This window comes from Canis lupus, chromosome X, assembly GCF_003254725.2.
Source record: "Canis lupus dingo isolate Sandy chromosome X, ASM325472v2, whole genome shotgun sequence".
NCBI lineage: Eukaryota > Metazoa > Chordata > Mammalia > Carnivora > Canidae > Canis > Canis lupus.
The window spans coordinates 120022083-120040034 of NC_064281.1; the positions used below are offsets into that span (position 1 = coordinate 120022083).

The 17952-nt window shown below is 42.9% G+C and overlaps 1 protein-coding gene across 7 annotated transcripts in view; it reads left to right on the forward strand.

Moving 5' to 3' along the window:
- The first annotated feature begins 3616 nt into the window (after positions 1–3616).
- The window catches only part of VMA21 (vacuolar ATPase assembly factor VMA21), a 75519-nt gene continuing 61183 nt past the window's right edge, over positions 3617–17952 (forward strand). The window contains exons 1-4 of one of the 7 annotated variants that reach the window (XM_035711818.2): positions 3617–3816; positions 3984–4243; positions 9132–9241; positions 9811–13657. In XM_035711818.2, coding sequence (XP_035567711.1) covers positions 4134–4243; positions 9132–9241; positions 9811–9953 — 363 coding nt within the window. In that variant the 5' untranslated portion in view covers positions 3617–3816; positions 3984–4133 and the 3' untranslated portion in view covers positions 9954–13657. Of the gene's footprint in view, positions 3817–3983; positions 4244–4328; positions 4514–4853; positions 4941–6404; positions 6510–9131; positions 9242–9810; positions 13658–17952 lie in introns of those variants that run through there. The other 6 variants (XM_049107637.1, XM_025460740.3, XM_035711819.2 and 3 more) reach the window with 6 other exon arrangements.

A 17952-nucleotide genomic window follows, 5' to 3' on the forward strand; every position in this document is an offset into this window, starting at 1 on the left:
TTTTTCTACAAGTGGAACTAAGTTATTTCACCAGGGGGCATATTTTACCAATTTGTGTTACAGAATAACAACAACAACAACAACAACAAACCATTGCACCCCACATTATGAAGAAGCCACAGTTTCTCTCTCTCCCTCCTGCTCTCTCTTTATCCCCCTCCCCTTTGTCTCAGGGCAACTTTTATTGATTGTATCATAGAGCTTATTTCTATTTTCTTCATGGTTTAGTTGTTAAAATGCCACACTGTGCAAGGATTGCCTTCAGAAAGATCAGTTGGTGTTTCAAGTATGACCATTCCCATCCAACCCCACCACTGCCTACCCAGAGGAGGACTATGGTGTGTCGGGCGGGGAGGGGGAGGTTGCTGTGTGAGGCACTAAAGCAAATTGGGGGGTATTGCCAAACTCGACTTTGGGTGTACAGTTGCCGTGTCACTGGGTTTACAGTACAGAGGTGTAAGACAGTATGTGCAATGGACAAAACACTGAACGGAGAGTTAGGAACTTTATATTCTTGAATCCTGTCACTAATCCAGTGAGTTTGGGGCAAGCCACTCCCCATATTTAGCTCTGCTTTCTCAACTGAACTGACAGGGCCTGACCAGGGCTTTTGCTGTTTAAGAATCATTTTCTGATTCTTAGGGAATAAAGGAGGCACCCCTTAGGGTTCCCTCCATCATGACCACGCCCCCGACATGCCATTTCATTCCCATGGCAACGGCTGTTTGGGCTCCACTGACCTCCAGTTCTTTAGCAGCTGCTGCAGGTAGGAGGTTGCAGGACTTTGTTTGGGGGCCAGAGTGCTAATTTCTTCTTTTTTCTCTCTTACAGATTGAATTTATTCTAAAAGTTCTACCTACACCTCAGTGAGTTCACAGTACATGTTGGTGGAGTGTGAAGTCAGCAGCAAAAAGAGGTACGACAGCTTTAGTTTACTAAAAAACCCCAAACACTAATATGTAAATGAGAGTAACTAGGCATTTTGTCCCACATCAAATCTCATTTATGAATGGTTTTTGTTGGAGTTATCATATAACTGCCACACAGGCTTCTAACATGAGAGTGTGAAAGTGCTGGTCTGGAGGCAGGAGTTGAGCTAGGCCCCACTAGATAAATGTATGACTTCTGAGAAGTCCCTTCCCTCTCCAGAACACAGTTTCTTCATCTGTACAAGAAGTTTAGACTACTGATATGGGCTGAATTTTGTCTCCTCTGCCCCTAGCCCAATTCCTTTGTGGAACTCCTAAGCCCCAGTATCTCAGAATTGGACTTTATTTAGGAATTGGGTGGTGGATATGATTAGTTGAGTCGAGGTCAGGCTGGAGTTTGGTAGGCCCCTAATGGAATATGACTGGAATCTTCATAAAAACAAGATATTTGGACACAGATACAGACTCAGGGAGAATTCCATGTAAAAAGAAACACAGAGATCTGGGGGATGCTTCTATAAATCAAGGGTCACCAAAGATTGCCTGCAAACTACCAGAAATTAAGTGAGAGGCACATAACAAAATCTCCTTCACTATCCTCAGAAGAAACCAACTCTGCCGACACCTCAATTTCAGGCTTCTAGCCTCCAGAACTGTGTGACAATAAATTTCTGTTGTTTATGGGGATCCCTGGGTGGCTCAGCGGTTTGGTGCCTGCCTTTAGCCCAGGGCGCGATCCTGGAGTTCCAGGATCGAGTCCCGCGTCGGGCTCCCTGCATGGAGCCTGCTTCTCCCTCTGCCTGTGTCTCTGCCTCTCTTTCTCTCTGTGTCTCTCACGAATAAATAAATACAAAATCTTAAAAAAAATTTCTGTTGTTTAACCATCCTGATAGAGTAGTTAGACATGAGCTGGAGGCAGAGGCAGTGATAAATAGATGACACATTAGAAGCCTGAGGTAGAACATCCTGACTTTGTGGCTTTTAACATCCTAGCTTTACAGCTTCCAACACCCCGGGGCTGACAGACCCGGAGCCACAGGCGGAGACCAGGTGCTTTCCTCTTCAACGTTGACCCCAGGGTAACCTATAGCTTCATTACAATATATTTACATTGTGGCTTCAAACCCTGCACCCCATGGGGGAAGATGGCCATGACAATTCTAGCAAGTACATTATAGGACCAAACACCCCGCCCTGAACTGGTAGGAGGAGTCCCTTAGATGATGGGACACAACCTCTATCGGAGACCCCCCCCCCAGCGATGACCCATAACCTATGCAAACATAAAAAGAAAAGACACCCCTAGCCCCAGTGCAGTTGCCACCTCTGGGCCTGCTCGCTTTCCCACCTTGAGAGGGTACTGTCCTTAAAAAACTGCTCTGTGCTAGCTACTTTCCTTCTGGCTGTCTTTATTAGAGCGTGCATCCTCTTGTAAATCTTTTATGGGGGATCGAAGAGACCTCTGTTCACACAACACAGACTCTCTTCCATCAATAATAATTCAATTTGCAATTTATTGTTAAGGTAGCTCCAGCAAGGCACTACTACTATATCTGTGGTTCCCAGTCTTTTCAGGACCAAGAACCTTTTTGCTCTTTGTCCTCCTGTGGACCCAATTCATTTATGTAATTAATATTTTTTGAGCACCTACTATATACCAGGCCCTTATTCTAGGCATTGGAGTTACACAAACCCACAAAGCAAGTTCCCTCCTCTTGTGTTCATTCTGTATGTTTTAAAAGATTTAGTTGGCCAAGTATATTATGGCTTATGTTAGTTTAGTAATAATTTCTCTATTTTCTCATGAGATAACCAAGATTACTTCATCGATGTGATACAATTAGTGCCTAAGATGAAAGAAAGGTCGTGTTCTAAGTAACTGTTAATCCCCTATGAAGAGTAAGTACGTTCGTTAGTTTTTTTTTAATATTGAAAATCATTCTCAGAAACCCCCTTACTACAATTATGGATCCCTAGGGATTCAAGAACCTCATTATTGGGTGATGAGCTAGAGCAGGGATGGCAAACTTCTCCTGTAAAAGGCCAGATAGTAAACATTTTAGGCTTTGTGGGTTACACGGTCTCTGTCACCACTAACACAACATTGCCGTTGCACAGTGAAAGCAGCTGTAGATGATCCAAACTAATACATGTGGCTGAGTTCCAATAAAATCCTATTTATGGACAGCGAAACTTGAATTTCACATAATTTTCCCGTATGGGAAAATATTAGTCTTCTTTTGATTTTTTTCAGTCATTAAAAATGGAAAACCCATTCTTTACTCACTGAGCTATAGGACACCAGGGGGGCAGGCAGGCTGTATGTATTCAGCCGGCTGGCCACAGTTTGCCAACCCCACAGTTAAATTCTGATTTTGCCCCAGTTCTGGAATTAGGCGATTCTTGTCCCCCTAAGGTCTAGGTGAGGCCCAGAGAGGAATCAAGTTTGAACTCAAACCGAGGCTTCCTGCTTCCCAGTCCGGAGCGCCCAACACTGTCCTAAGCTGCCGTGTTTAGTTATGATTTCACATGTGGTCTTTGTATCCATGTGGTGCAGAAAATAGATGTGTGGTCAGCGGCCCTTTCCAGGCGTTGACCATGTAAGGGTTGTCCTCTTATTAGCTGCCAGTGGCAACCTTATTTTGTCAAGCTGACCCCAGGCTTACGGCGCTGTTTTCGTTTATACTTCTCTCGGGTTGCGCGGGCCCGGGAGGCCCATCTGTCCCTTACTATTTGAGTCCCTGTTGTCTCATTGGCAGCTTTCTGAGCAGCTGCAAAATGTTTTTAACTTGAAGTGGAAGTTGGGGTCACCGGCGTCGTCAGGCCTGAACAGTCACGCTCAGCAAGGGCTCTTTCAGCTCTGACATTGACTAGCTTACGGACTCGGGTGAGTGTTAAACTAACTCCTCCCACTTTCCCACGGCTGGACTTTCACTGTTGGTAATTATGAAGCATTTCTCAAGGGCTGGGGAATAACGTGCACCGCTTTGTGTGTGTGTGTGTGTGTGTGTGTGTGTGTGTGTGTCTGTGTCTGGAAACTGCTTGGTTGCCTAGGGCCACAGTCCTCTGCCCGGCCGTCCCTCGTGGCGGCCCCTCTGCTCCGGTGGCCTGGAAACCGCAGCTCGGCGACGGCCGTCCCGAGGGGCACCAAGCTTCTCACGCGCGCTCGGGGGCCGCTAACCCCGCCGCCCTCCGCGGAAGACCATGCTGCGAGGCAAGTCCCGGCTCAACGTGGAGTGGCTGGGCTACTCGCCCGGCCTGCTCCTCGAGCGCAGGCAGCTCCTGGCAGGGCGCACGCCGCGGAGCCCCGGCCGGTAAGTCACGTGAGCCCCCGCGCCCGCGCCTGCGCCCGCGCCCGCGCCGCGCGCTCTACGTCACCCTGGCGCGCCGCACTTGCGCATTGCGTCCCGCCGCCCGGCGCTAGCCGGCACTTCCGGCGTGGCACGCCTCTACCGGTCGCCTGCCGAGCGGACGGAGTGCGGTCCCGAACCCAGCCCGCCTCCCAGCCCCTGCTGTGGGCGCGGCTGCACCATGGAACGCCTCGATAAAGCGGCGCTGAATGCGCTGCAGCCGCCCGACTTCAGGTAGCCCCGAGCGGCGCCCCGGCCCGGCAGGGGCCCTGACCGCAAGGCCACCTGGCCCCGGCCTGGAGTGGGGTGTGAGGGAGGGCCCGAGCCGAGCGGGCGGGCCTGCGGTGGGCGTGACGTCTGGACCCTCGGGCCTGCGGTGGCCGGGCTGCGGGGGGCCGGGGGGCGGAGAGAAGGGAAGCTGGTTGGGGCCTGTAGCGTCTGCACGCACGGGAGCCGGGAGCCGGGGTCGTAGGGGAGAGGTCGGCGGGCCTTCAGCTCCTGCTTCTGTCCTAGCACTTCCTCTCGCTGTCGTCTGTTTTGCGATCCTGCTCTCTGCAATCTCTCCCCACTGCAGGGTGAGCTCCCTGAGGACAGGAACCCGGCCTTCTCCATCTCCGTGCCCCCCCACGGGGCCTGCATCGTCGGGGCTTAAATGTTTGCTGTATGAACGAATGAAGGGACGAGAGTTAGGGGCTGGCCCTGGTTTGAGACTGCTTCATTTGGGGGAGTTAGTAGGATGGGGGCTGGTGGCTGAGTAGAATGGTATTGTGGCCCACTAGCCTAGCCAATGATATCTCGGTAGACAAAAGGGTGGGAAGGGATTTAGCTGCCATTGAATGTTGACCTACTATGTGCCAGACTCAACTTAGGTTCTTTATTACATGGGTTAGCAAACTAAGAAAGTGTTTAGTTCCCCTCTCTCCCCCTTTTTTAAAGAAGAAGTTACTCTGGATGAGTGACTTGCCCAAGATGACACAGTAAGTGTTGAAGCTGGCGTGTGACCAATCTCATTGATTCCAAAGACTGATCTTTGGAGCCCCGTGACCCTTTTCTCTCTCATGATGTCACTGTAGCGGTTTTTTATAATTACTGTTTACTAGTTGTTGGGATCTTTTTGGTCAAGTATACTTAGAATACCGTGTAGCCCTCCTAGACTGATTCTAGTGTTTCCTAGTGGAATTTACAGTGAAATCTACTTACATGAAAGTCTTGCTTGCCATAGAAGGAAACGTGGTAAGCTGTATCTGCCTAGCACTTGCTGCAGAAGTTCCTATGAAGTGGGTCAACTTTAGGTGGTTTCAAGAGTGGGGAAACAGTAAGGTTCATTCTGAGTTATTTCTTTATTTCTAACAAGTCTCTGTAACACCCATGAGAGATACATATAAGAAATCAACTGAATAACATCAGTTGCTTTGTTTTATGTATTTATTTCTTTTAAAAATATTTATTTATTTATTAGAGCACACAGGCAAGCACAAGCAGAGGGGCAGAGGAGGGGCAGAGGGAGAGAGAAAAGGAAAAGCAGACTCCGCTGAGCAGGGAGCCTGATGCTGGGATCATGACTTGAGCTGCCCGAAGGTAGATGCTTAACCCACTCAGCCACCCAGGCACTCAGTTGCTTTGTTTTAGAATAATTTACCTGTTATACCCAAGCTTGCTTATGCCAGCAGAACTGCCAACTACGGTGGGGGTGTGGCTGGAAGCCAAAGAGAAAATGTCCTGTAAACACTAGAGGAAGTTTGCTAGTTTTCAGAAGTTTTTAGGCTTTACTTTATATATAGTCCCATACTTGTGAGGTCATAATCCAGAATAAACGAGTATTGGAGCTTAAGGTAAAGGTAGTAAAAAAGTTGAAAATAAACTATGAATTGTTAAGATGTGCCCATGCCTGACGTAGAGCATGTGGGGCTAGAAATTAACATGTAGAAAAGAAAAAATTATGTTTGAGTGGTGGAACTATAAATGCTTTTGTTTGCCTTAACACATTTTTATATGGTATTATCTTTTCAATAATAAAGTTTTCTGGAAACCAGGTCAGATATTAGATACTCAAGAGAGATGATCTGAAGAACGAAAGAACGTTTTAACACTTTCTCTAGAATCTCAAGCTTTGTTTCTTTATCAGGTTAGATATCTTAACTTTGCATACCTAAAATGCATCCTTGGACTCAACCATAGAAACCTCCAGAAAGTCATGTTTTTTGTTGGGATTCATGAAAGAAGTGGTCAGGTAACTGACATTGAATCTTTATAGCCCTACTGTAGAACTACTCATATTCTTCATGAAGATTACACAATAAATTTCCCCAAACGTTTACTGCTAGGAAATGTTTAAAGGAGCATAAGTATGTCAGATGAGGATTGTGTAGCTCAGCGATCGCTGTAGTGGGATGTTAAAAAATGATCCACTGAAGTATGGAAAGAAAATACTAGAACTTCTACATGAGTTTATTTTCGCATTATCCTTTTCAGTATCTATTTTTGCATATGTTTCCTTTTTTAAGGGATGTATTGGTATTTTGTGTGTAGATGATCTGTTTAAAAAAATCAATATGCCTTTATATGGGGTTTGTGCTCAAAACTTAGATGGTTTAATTAATAGTCAAAAAAGTTTGTAGACCATTGTTTGTAAACCATAAACTTGAGCTGTTCCCTTCCCTTCTGGGCTTCCAGAAACTTCCTAGCTCATTTACACAGTTGTAAGAACCCTTTGCCTGGATTTTCTAAGGTTCCAGAGAAATGTGCAGGACTATATAAGAAACAAGCTGGCACATTAAGTGCTGTAATAACAGGTATGAGCTAAGTGTGATTGTGTCCCAGAGCAGTGAATCATTTCAGTTCGAGTGATCAGGAAAGGTGCCTGGAGGACAGGCTCTTTTGAGGGGGACCTTGAAGGCTGGGCTGTCTCCTTCCCAGAGATACAGATAAAAACCATAGCCTCTGAGGATTGCCAGAAACAAAATTAACTCCAATGCTGACTATAAGCATAAAGTGTGAAGTGTGTTAAGATAGTCTGAGATGGTTAGATATAAGAGACAAAAAGGACCTTAAGCTAAATGATTAAAACTATAGGGTTTACTGCTTTTAGAATGTAGGTGGTGGTATGTATGAGGTACAGATGTGTCCAGGGTTTCTGGAAACCTACTACTGCTTCACTTTCCATAGGGCTGCTCATCTGTGACAGTGTAAGGGACAAGTGCTGGAGTAGATTTACTTTTTGAAAAGTCAGTGAAACAACATTAAGGAACATTTTGAAAATGGGGAAGTTATTTTTGTATATTGATCTGGAGTCCTTTTTTATATGCACACACTTTTAACATGATTGAAATGGCATATGTCAGTGGTTGGTGAAGTTTTTCTGTAAAGGGCCAGGGAGTAAATATTTTAGATCTTGAGGGCCATACAGTTTGGCACTGTTACTCAGCTTGTCCTTTGTAGCTCCAAAGCTATCTTAGATGATACATAAACAAATGGGTATGCCTGTGTTCCATTTAAACTTTATTTATAGAAATAGGCATTGGGCCCTTAGGCCTTATTTTGCAGACCCCTGATAAACATATGATATAGTTTGTCTTGTTCATTTGTCACATGATTAGTTTGTGAGTAATGGTCAGGATTCTTTTTAATGGGTCCATATATTGATATACATTAATTGTGAATTTTTTTTAAAATTATGGACATTTTATTGTATCCAATTTTGTTTGTGCTTTTATGTTAATCTTTTTAAAAAGATTTTATTTATTTATTCATGAGAGACCCAGAGAGAGAGGCAGAGACACAGGCAGAGGGAGAAGCAGGCTTCCTGCGGGGAGCCTGATGTGGGACTCCATCCCTGGACTCTGGGATCATGACCTGAGCCGAAGGCAGACGCTCAACCACTGAGCCACCCAGGCGTCTGTCTTTTTTTCTTTTCTTTTCTTTTCTTTTTTTTTTAATACTAAATTTATTTTTTATTGGTGTTCAATTTGCCAACATACAGAATAACATCCAGTGCTCATCCCGTCAAGTGCCCCCCTCAGTGCCTGTCACCCATTCACCTCCCCCCGCCCTCCTCCCCTTCCACCACCCCTAATTCGTTTCCCAGAGTTAGGAGACAGAACATGAAGACTTTTTTTCTTTTTTTATGTTAATCTTCGTATTCATGTTTTTAAGTAGCAGAGTATAAGCCTTGTTTTTCTTTATGTAATTTGAAAAGTGTGATTGCATTCTTCAGAATAGTTTTATTGTATTCTGAAGCAAAACTTTTCTCCGTTGGAATATTTCCTTGATTTTAAAATAATCTCTGGACAAATAGAATTTACTGAATAGAAGGTGTTTTGACATAAATTTTTAATGCATCCATGTTACGTGAAGACCATCTAAGTTGCACTTATAGCTATTTAATTCAAAGAAATTAAAGTAAGTTTCCTTCAGCTGCATCCAAATTGTTCTAGGCTGCTTTTTTTGGAGATTTTCATACCTTGTGTGTACTGTATCCAGCTAGCACTTGAGAGGATGCTTTGTGAAGGAACATGCATTAATTGTTTTCTGTCCATCTCCTTTGCTACCTCCATTATAAATTCTGTAATCAGGGTACACTTGCGTAGCACTTTGGAGACTACAAACCACTTTCATACTTTGATACTTCCTCTCACACTGGATCTGAATCATAGTCTCTTGGGTGTTCTTTGGGTCTTTAGGATCTTCCAGTTTTGAGTCCCTGACTCTACTCTTCTTCCTCTGGCCACTGCTTCCAAGGCAGAGGCAGGGTCTCCAGCATCTTCTCTGTGGATATTTATAGTGTTTATGGACACAAAAACAATTGGATATGGTTGTACAGGTTCTGATTTTCTCTTTGTTTACTTTATTCCAGAAATGAAAGTTCATTAGCATCTACCCTGAAGACGCTCCTGTTCTTCACAGCTTTAATGATCACTGTACCTATTGGGTTATATTTCACGACTAAGTCTTATGTTTTTGAAGGTAATCTTAGATGAAAAAACAAGACATTTTTCCTCTTAGTATATTTAAGATTCTGTGTTTTTATGATCTCTTTTAATCTGTAAGCTGGATATTCTTAATTTGCTTCTTCCATCTGTTTCTGTTTTGCTTCTCAAAAATCATGTTGTTCAAATGAATCTTCTTTCATGAAATTAACTTGTTCATCACTGAGTTATTTTAGCGTGACAGTGTATTTGTTGATGGTTTTCTGTGAAATAGCTTGCAGGTCCTTTCTTTTACTGGCTGACGTGGGAGGAGGAATTTGGGGGAATGTACCTTTGGTGGCAGACATTAGTAGAAAAAGAAAATAAAGTCCTCCTTTTTATGTCAAAGTCCTTAAGTGATAATTATAGTTTTCACTCAGAATAATGTTCTTTGTGCATAGAAGGTGTTCAGATCTTTAAACGAATTCTTGATTTATCACCACCCGAAGTATTACTTTTTAATTGCCTGATGTTAAATAAATATGTAGCTAAGAAAAACTAGTATGCTTTGTTTTTTGCACTTTGATAAATTTTGGAATAAAATGGAAACTTTTTTTCTCTTGATAGGCGCCTTTGGGATGTCCAATAGGGACAGCTATTTTTATGCTGCTATTGTTGCGGTGGTCGCCGTCCACGTGGTGTTGGCCCTCTTTGTTTATGTGGCCTGGAATGAAGGCTCACGACAGTGGCGTGAAGGCAAACAGGATTAAGTTGAACATCACCTTTTGATAGCATTAAATTGATTTTTAAAAATGGTAAATGTGTCTCGGATATTGATGATTTCAATAAAGTTGAGAACATGTTAAAATCAATCTGAAGGAGTCACATTTGACTAGTGTAAATTTTGGTCCTTCTAATCCAATGATTTGTATCATCAGTTTTAACTGTATGAGCCTCTCATTTGCCAATGAAAATTTGGAAAAGTTAAGTTGGTCACTAACAAGTATGTTAATTTAGTTACATGTTCTGGGAAGAATTTGATTATCTCACCACCAGAAATGTTTTACAGTATTTTTCTCTTTTGGTTGGTTTTAAGGCTTACTTCTCTGGATATGTGAAGATGCACACAGTGAAGGAAAGAAATCTAAACTATTTTTTTTTTTTGCTGAAACACTCTTCCTTACTATCACAAAAGTCCTGGTTTGTTGGATTTTAGGTTGTAAATTCCTGTGCAAAATTGCTTGAATTGTGGATTTTGGACTTCATCTGAATGTCACTGAGAAATTTTGCGTAAAGTGTAATCCCTAGTCCATAGGAATCTTTCATTACATTATTTCATGGGAAGACTAGGCCAAATCACGCCTATTCATGTCGAAGGACTGGTTTATTGAAGTATCTTAGGTAGCAAAGCAAAGAGATAGCTACCTGGGCACTCAGCTTTTGCAGGCTACCCTGTGCTTTTAGGCTAACTTTTTAATGATCTGCTGTGCTCTATCATTCAGCAATGAAGTTTTGCTTTAATCACAGGGTTTTTGTCAGCTCCCTTTCAATTTATTTTCCCGCCTTTTTAATAATGTCTGTGATAGGAATTTACAATTGAATGTGTCCATTTTCACATATGTAGGAAGCATAAACAATCCTGAAAGATTATTTTGATCATCATCCAGTAAGTATTCTTGGGATTGCTAGTCAAGTCTTTTTTTAATCAAAGCTGTTATGTCCCAGATATCTATAGTTACATCCTCTTGAGGTCCTATCTGATAGAAAAAGACCCTATGGTTTACTTCAGCATCCTTAGTCTGTTCTTTACAGCTGCTTGATACTACTTGTATGTAGTCTAAAAACACAGTTGGAAAAATGTGTATTGAAACAGGAAGAGAATTTAAATTCCCTGTGTTGTTGCCGCCTGGAGATAAGCACTATTTTGTTTGACATCCCATGTGCATTTCCTAATGCTAGTTCAATACACCGAACGTTTGGTTTTAGTTCAAAATCTGCCTTTGTTACCTCACGGCTATTTGCATTTTTTTCCCCGGATGAGTGCTTTTTGGCCAATTTCTTGAAAAAGCACATTCTACCTTTACTCTTCTTACTAGATAGATATCTCATTGTTCCAATTTCCTGTTACTGGTAATTCTTAATACAGCGACCCTGGCTATTTTAGCCATTACTGATTTGTTTGTTCACCTTTTTTTGTTGTGCAACTGGACTAAAGGAAGACGGAGATGGTTAGGCATAAAGGCTAAGTAGGCTTTTGTGTTTAATTTTTGAGAAAAAGTGAAAGATGATTATCGTAGGACTATTTTTGCTTATGGTTGAATATTGTCTACAGTTTGAAATGTCTTTAAGCAGTTACTCTAAATGTAAAGTGTTTTCTTAAAGACTACAGTTTGAGTATAAAATTGAACAAATTTAATATAAAATTGTAGAAGACCCTTGTTTGAGTCTGGGATACTATGTGGTGAATTTCTAAATGGTCATCCCTTTAGATGCCTTGTCATACTTAGAATTGTTCTCCACCTAATTGCTTTTCTGTAATGCCAAGGTTTTGTACTTTTCGGATCTCATGCTGTTTGTAAAATATGAATGTCCAACGGTAGATTATTTTGTTTGATTTCAGACATTTGCTGAATAGAAAATATTATGGGTTGGGTGTTTTTCTGCAAGTAAACAGGGATTCATGCAAAAGCAGTTGTAATTTCCTCTTGGAAAAAGTCCCAAGTGTTTGAAAGTTAGAATTGGATGCTAAGGTTGATATTTAGGATTGTTATAATATAGGGCTTGTCTTCAAACCAGTTCATTTTTCCTGGAGTTTTAACTGTTAACGCAGTATTCTGCTGCTCTTGAGATGATGTACGGTATTTGACATTTAGATTTATTTTTCAAGATGTCTCACTGATTTCCTTGTGCTCAATGTACATACTTCAGGATGTATAGAAAGGAAACTTACAATTGAGCCCTTATACGTGTTCTAAGCTAGGAATATGTTCACTGTTGTTTGAAAATGGATTGCAAGAATAACCTCAGTTAGGAAGCGTGACTTGAAGTGTTAGCACAGGCTACTGATAAAGACACTACCTTCCTCACCTTGCCTCCTATTTTGCCCCCCAGAATATAATCTCTTCTTCCCCATTGTGCTAGAAAGTTAAATGTGTTATAGAATGCATCTGATATCATTATCTCTTCAAGTGGATAGATACTGTTTTACGTGTAACAGCAGAATTCAACTTTGAGTTGTTACTGAAGGAGCCTAAATATCTTTAAAAAAGGATGGAAATCGAACATATACATTATAATAATTCGACTATTTTCATCAGAAAAATCTCATCCCCTTTGTCAAAAGAGTCAACTGATTGCCTTGATATTTATCTGCCATTTTCAGATAAATTTTTTAAATACAGCTAGAGCACCCAAGGAGACCAGTAAAAACAGTTAAATAAGGTGTACCCAGGCAAAGATGCTGGCCAAAGGTACATGAAATGCAGGATTTAAATATCTAGTGTGTATTTCTCATCTCTAGACAAGTTCATGTTTATTGTTTTATTTATGATCGAGTTGTAGACCATTGTTGGGTCCACGTTATAAATGGTTCAACAGTGGCACAGAATTTGTCACTTGTCTGAGGTCAGCAGCAGATTTTCTCTGCAGTCAAGTGATCTGTGTCCTCCAACAGAGTAGTACAACTTTAATTAGTTCATACTACTCTTACATGTAAGATAAATTTTGCAAGAGCTGGGCTGAAGCAACACGATGATAACTTGGCAAGATTTCCTTTTTCTTTTTGCAGAAGGGAAAGGGTCACCTGAGAAAATAAATTATTTTCAGGGACTTCGGGAATCTAACCATAACTATTACATGTAATTTATGAATAGTTGAATCCTTTATCTATTGATGAAAATAGTCTGGGATTCCTCAACTACCATCGCTCCTGGCCACACTTTCTTTCCTGTTTCATGACTACACGTACTTGAGAGTAGTATCTGCATTCCTTTTAAGGTGTTCTATCAGCCATATTTGTCAGTTACACGGACTAGTCTTCCTTTTTCTCAAGTTCAGTGAAATCTCACTGAACAGTAATAATAGCAATAGCTAACAACATCTGCACAGCACCTTACAGTTTGCAAAGAACGTTCACATATTCTTGTTTGAGTTTTGCATAGTGAACCTGTTACGAGATGTCTCCAGACATCCTTGCTGAAGATGTTAGAATCTTCAACTCAGTAGAGTCATTGAGTATGCTGTAGTCTTTGAATAGTGCCCTGACTAGGGGCAGGGTTTAGATGCGCTATTTTGAAAGCTGTGTGTAATTATCAAAAAGGGGGGCTTGAGTTCTTTAGCCACTTGAATCAGATTTACTTTTGTAAGTGATACTTTTCTAACTGTTACCCGGATGGATTTTGTATCCGTTATATTCTAGCCTGTAATTTGTATGAATTTACCATCTGTTGTCATTAAAAAAGTGTTCATAATGCCACTTCGGTGTGTCCTCATTCAATGAATAGTAAATTTATTAATATCTTTGTTTTTTTAATACGTGTTTACCTCTGTTTATATCATATAAAATGGAGTTGTCAAGGACAAGCTTTTATGCAGTAATTGTAGACCAGAGATGCTCAAACTGGTGGGGGGGCCCTGAGGGGTACTGAGACAGGAAGGCCTGGTTATACCCCATCTGGTAGGCCCATCAGAAGTGGTGTGGCAGGAAACAGGGAGGAGGGCGGGGGGTGGTAAGAAAGCAGCATCTTACCCTGTGGCTTTTTTTAAAAGATTTTATTTATTTATTCATGAGACACACACACACACACACACACACACACACACACAGAAGCAGAGGGAGAAGGAGGCTCCACACAGGGAGCCCGATGTGGGATTCGATCCCGGGACTCCAGGATCACGTCCTGGGCCGAAGGCAGGCACTAAACCGCTAAGCCACCCGGGGATCCCTGGCCTGTGGCTTTTTAAAGGAAATTATTTTGGGAGTGAATGGGCTTCGAATACTGCTAACGGAGTAATACTTGTGACCAATTAAATATGGAGGTAGTTACTTCCTAGCCCTGTCCAGCAGGCCACCCCTTCCTTGTGCCAGTTGGCCTTTGTCCATGGTCCTCCAAACCACCTTTTGATTATACTCCCAGTTCCTTTCTGTGCTTCTAAGGGCTCTAGCTAGTTCTCAGTAAATAACATCCACTTGTAAAAAAGATTGGAGTCATCTCAGTATCAAAATATACAGATTATATACAGTCATATTTACATACAAAAGTACAGACTATAAGATGTCCAGGGAACTCAGGACACATGTAATGGCATTGCAGAAACCACTGGAATCACCTATGATTTACTGCCCAAACCTACTGAGTCAGAACCTCTGGGGGTGGGGCCTGGAAATACATGTCTGTACCAGGCCATATCTGACAAAGCCAGTTTTGAGAATTGCTGCTGGAAATTGGGAACTGTCAGTGTATGTTTTTAATGCTAGACTTGAAGATGTTTGTACAAAGCAGCCCCGAAATAGGTACTTTAATAAGCAAAGGTAGAGTCCTACAAAATGCTATGTATTGAAAACTCAGCTTAAAATCAGGAGAGCTTTCTTGGGACCCTGACCATCACCTTGACGTGCTGTTAAGGAATTCCATGAAAACTGGTAGGGGGGACAGTCCTCTTAGAAACAGCTTAGACATATTAAGAAGTGGCCACTGCTGCATCTCTGATGCCTTCCTCTTATTTGGAATTCTTAACTGTTGTCTTTGAAAAGAGGGGAAAAAACAGCACAGGCATTTAAGAGAATCTGGTTTCAAAAGTAAGGGAATTAATGGAGAAGACTGGAAATAGTTTCCCAGGCATATCTGCTCTATGCATAGTATGATTCCCCTGCCTCCAAATATTTTACCTGTCACTACTTAGAGCTTCCCACTTCATTTCCTGTACACCTTGCTGTTTTGCCCATGCTCACTCCCACCTCACAGCTTTACACTGGCTATTCTCTTTGCCCGGGACCCTCCCCCCCCAGATCCTCCCAGGGCCAGCTCTTTCTTACCCTTTGGGTATCAACTCTCATATTGCCTCTCCAGAAAGGCCTCTCACAATACATAATACTGGATGAAATTGTCCTGTTTGTTTACCTCCCTCCACTATGCTGTATGCTCAGCACTGTCACCGCTGAATCCCCAGTGCCTAGCACTTACTAGTAAGAATGCTCTTGGCCAACTGGAAGTAAGAAACCACAGTTCCAACTGACTTAAACAATGGGAGAGGCAAGAGATGGGGTCAATCCATTTGCACAGTGTAGACTTCCCACCCCATTTATCTGTGATTCTCTCTCCTCAGTGTGTTGGCAACAACCTCAGGCTTTCTGGCCTTGTGATGACTAAATGGCTGCAGCCATTCTGGGGTTTCATCTACACCACACATAGTCTTCCTGTCACTGATCATACCCCTTGGGCTTCACTCTGAACTAACTCCGGTTACATTCCCACCTGTGAAATAATCACTTTGGCCAGGCAATGCCAAGCATTGGTCCATTTATGCCTGGACAAGTGCCCAGTCCTGAATCATTCACTTGGTTAACTTAGGCCACTCAGTGACCACCACTGAGGAAGGGGTTTGATGCTGGTGAGGCTCCCAACATGTTCGCTGCAGGGCTCAACAGATTTGGCAAATGAAAATGGCAGTATGCACTATGTACACATATGTAGATATGGATGGAGATGGATGTGGACAGGGATATAGACATAGATATGAATAGAGGGAGGGGAGTCATGCACTTTGGAGCGTGGAACCAATGTCAGTGTCAGGACAGGGCAGGACCTGGTGCAGGGCCATGCTCCGAAGGACCTTAGAGCTGCATGAGGGCTGGGCTCCTAGTAAGTGGCAAGATACCAACATGGTCCCTCTGTACCAAATTTTGTCAGTTCTGCCTCAGGAAGAAAACCGAAACAGTTGGATTGTCATCAAAGTCTTTTTTCCCATCTCTGTGGCTTCCTGTTCGCAGGAAAGAGCACTCTGCTCTGAAGCCCTAACACATCCCTTCTCTCAACCCCTCCCCACTGCCACCCCTCCCCACTGCATCTATGGTTCTTTATAAACACGGGAACACAAGGGTGGCATGCTTTATGCCTGCATACAGGCAAAGCAGCAGTGCAGCTGGATATGCTCTTTGTGGCTATGGCACATGGGGTTTTCCTGTTTAACCAGCTTTCATAGAACATAGCGATTGCAGTCATTCAGCTAGAGTCCCACTTAACACATGTCCCATAGACAATACTGGTAAAGAGGCAGCCTGGCACCTGGGTCTACGAATACTTGCCAGTGCTCTGCTGTGTGATTCTGCGATTTTCAGCAATGTCATCAAATTTACCTCTGGCCCGTTAACATATACAAAAACAGAAAAAAGTTTCAGTAGAAATAATCTGATTTTTCTCAGCTATATGTAGCTATAGAAAGACATGTTTTAGGGGCACCTGGGGGGCTCAGTGGTTGAACTTCTGCCTTTGGCTCAGGGCGTGATCCTGGGGTCCTGGGATTGAGTCCCACATTGGGCTCCCCGCAGGGAGCCTGCTTCTCCCTCTGCCTGTGTCTCTGCCTCTCTCTCTGTCTCTCATGAATAAATAAATAAGATCTTTAAAAAAAAACCCAAAAAACAAAAGAAATACATGTTTTATTTTTTTAAAGATCTTATTTATTTATTCATGAGACATGGAGAGAGAGAGAGAGAAGCAGGCTCGATGTAGGGAGCCTGATGTGGGACTCGATCCTGGGCCTCCAGGATAAGGCCCTGGGCTGAAGGCGGCGCTAAACCGCTGAGCCATCCGGGCTGCCTGAAATACATGTTTTAAAGAAAAGCGTATATTTCATGGCCTGATGTTATTGCTTTAAAAATATTCACAATAGAAAATGAAAATGTTTGAGAGCTGTGAGAAGTGGAGTCTACTTACATTTCTTCATTCCATTTCTTTCTTAAAAATTGGATGTATCAGGCAGCCCGGGTGGCTCAGCGGTTTAGTGCAGCCTTCGGCCCAGGGTGTGATCCTGGAGACCCGGGATCGAGTCCCACATCAGGCTCCCTGCGTGAAGCCTGCTTCTCCCTCTGCCTGTGTCTCTGCCTCTCTCTCTGTGTGTCTTTCATGAATAAATGAATAAAATCTTTAAAAAAATTGGATGTAGAACAGGTTGAGGGCACCATGCTTTCCCCTGCCCCCAGTATTTCTTTTCTTTTTTAAAGCAGTGGTGTGGAGCCCAACGTGGAGCTTGAGCTCACAACTCTGAGATCAGGACTTGAGCTGAGATCAAGAGTCAGATGCTTAACCAACTGAGCTACCCAGGTGCCCCTCACCTAGTATATCTGCTGCTTCTACTTAGAAATTCAGTCCTCTGCTTCCACTCTTTGCTCAGTCCTCCCTCCTGACCCATCTCAGATCAACTAGAATTGGGATTGAAAGATGAACAATAAACAGATGGAAAGCCCATTAAAATAGGATAAGCAAGAGAGTTAAACCAATTTTTCCAACTGACTTGGTAGAAGGGTCTGGTGGGAATTGCCGTGTGTGGTAGGCCGAATTCTAAGGTGCCCCCCCAGGGTCCCACTGCGTGGTGTACTCGCCTTGTATCCTGTCCGCCTCTTGGCTATGGATGGAACCTGTGAATGTGATGGGATAGTAGCTCTCTGGATTAGATTACTACATGAGTTTGCTCAGGCCTCCATAACCAAGTACCACAGACTGTGTGGCTTAAACAACAGAAACATATTGTTGCATAGTTCTTCTGGGGGCCAGA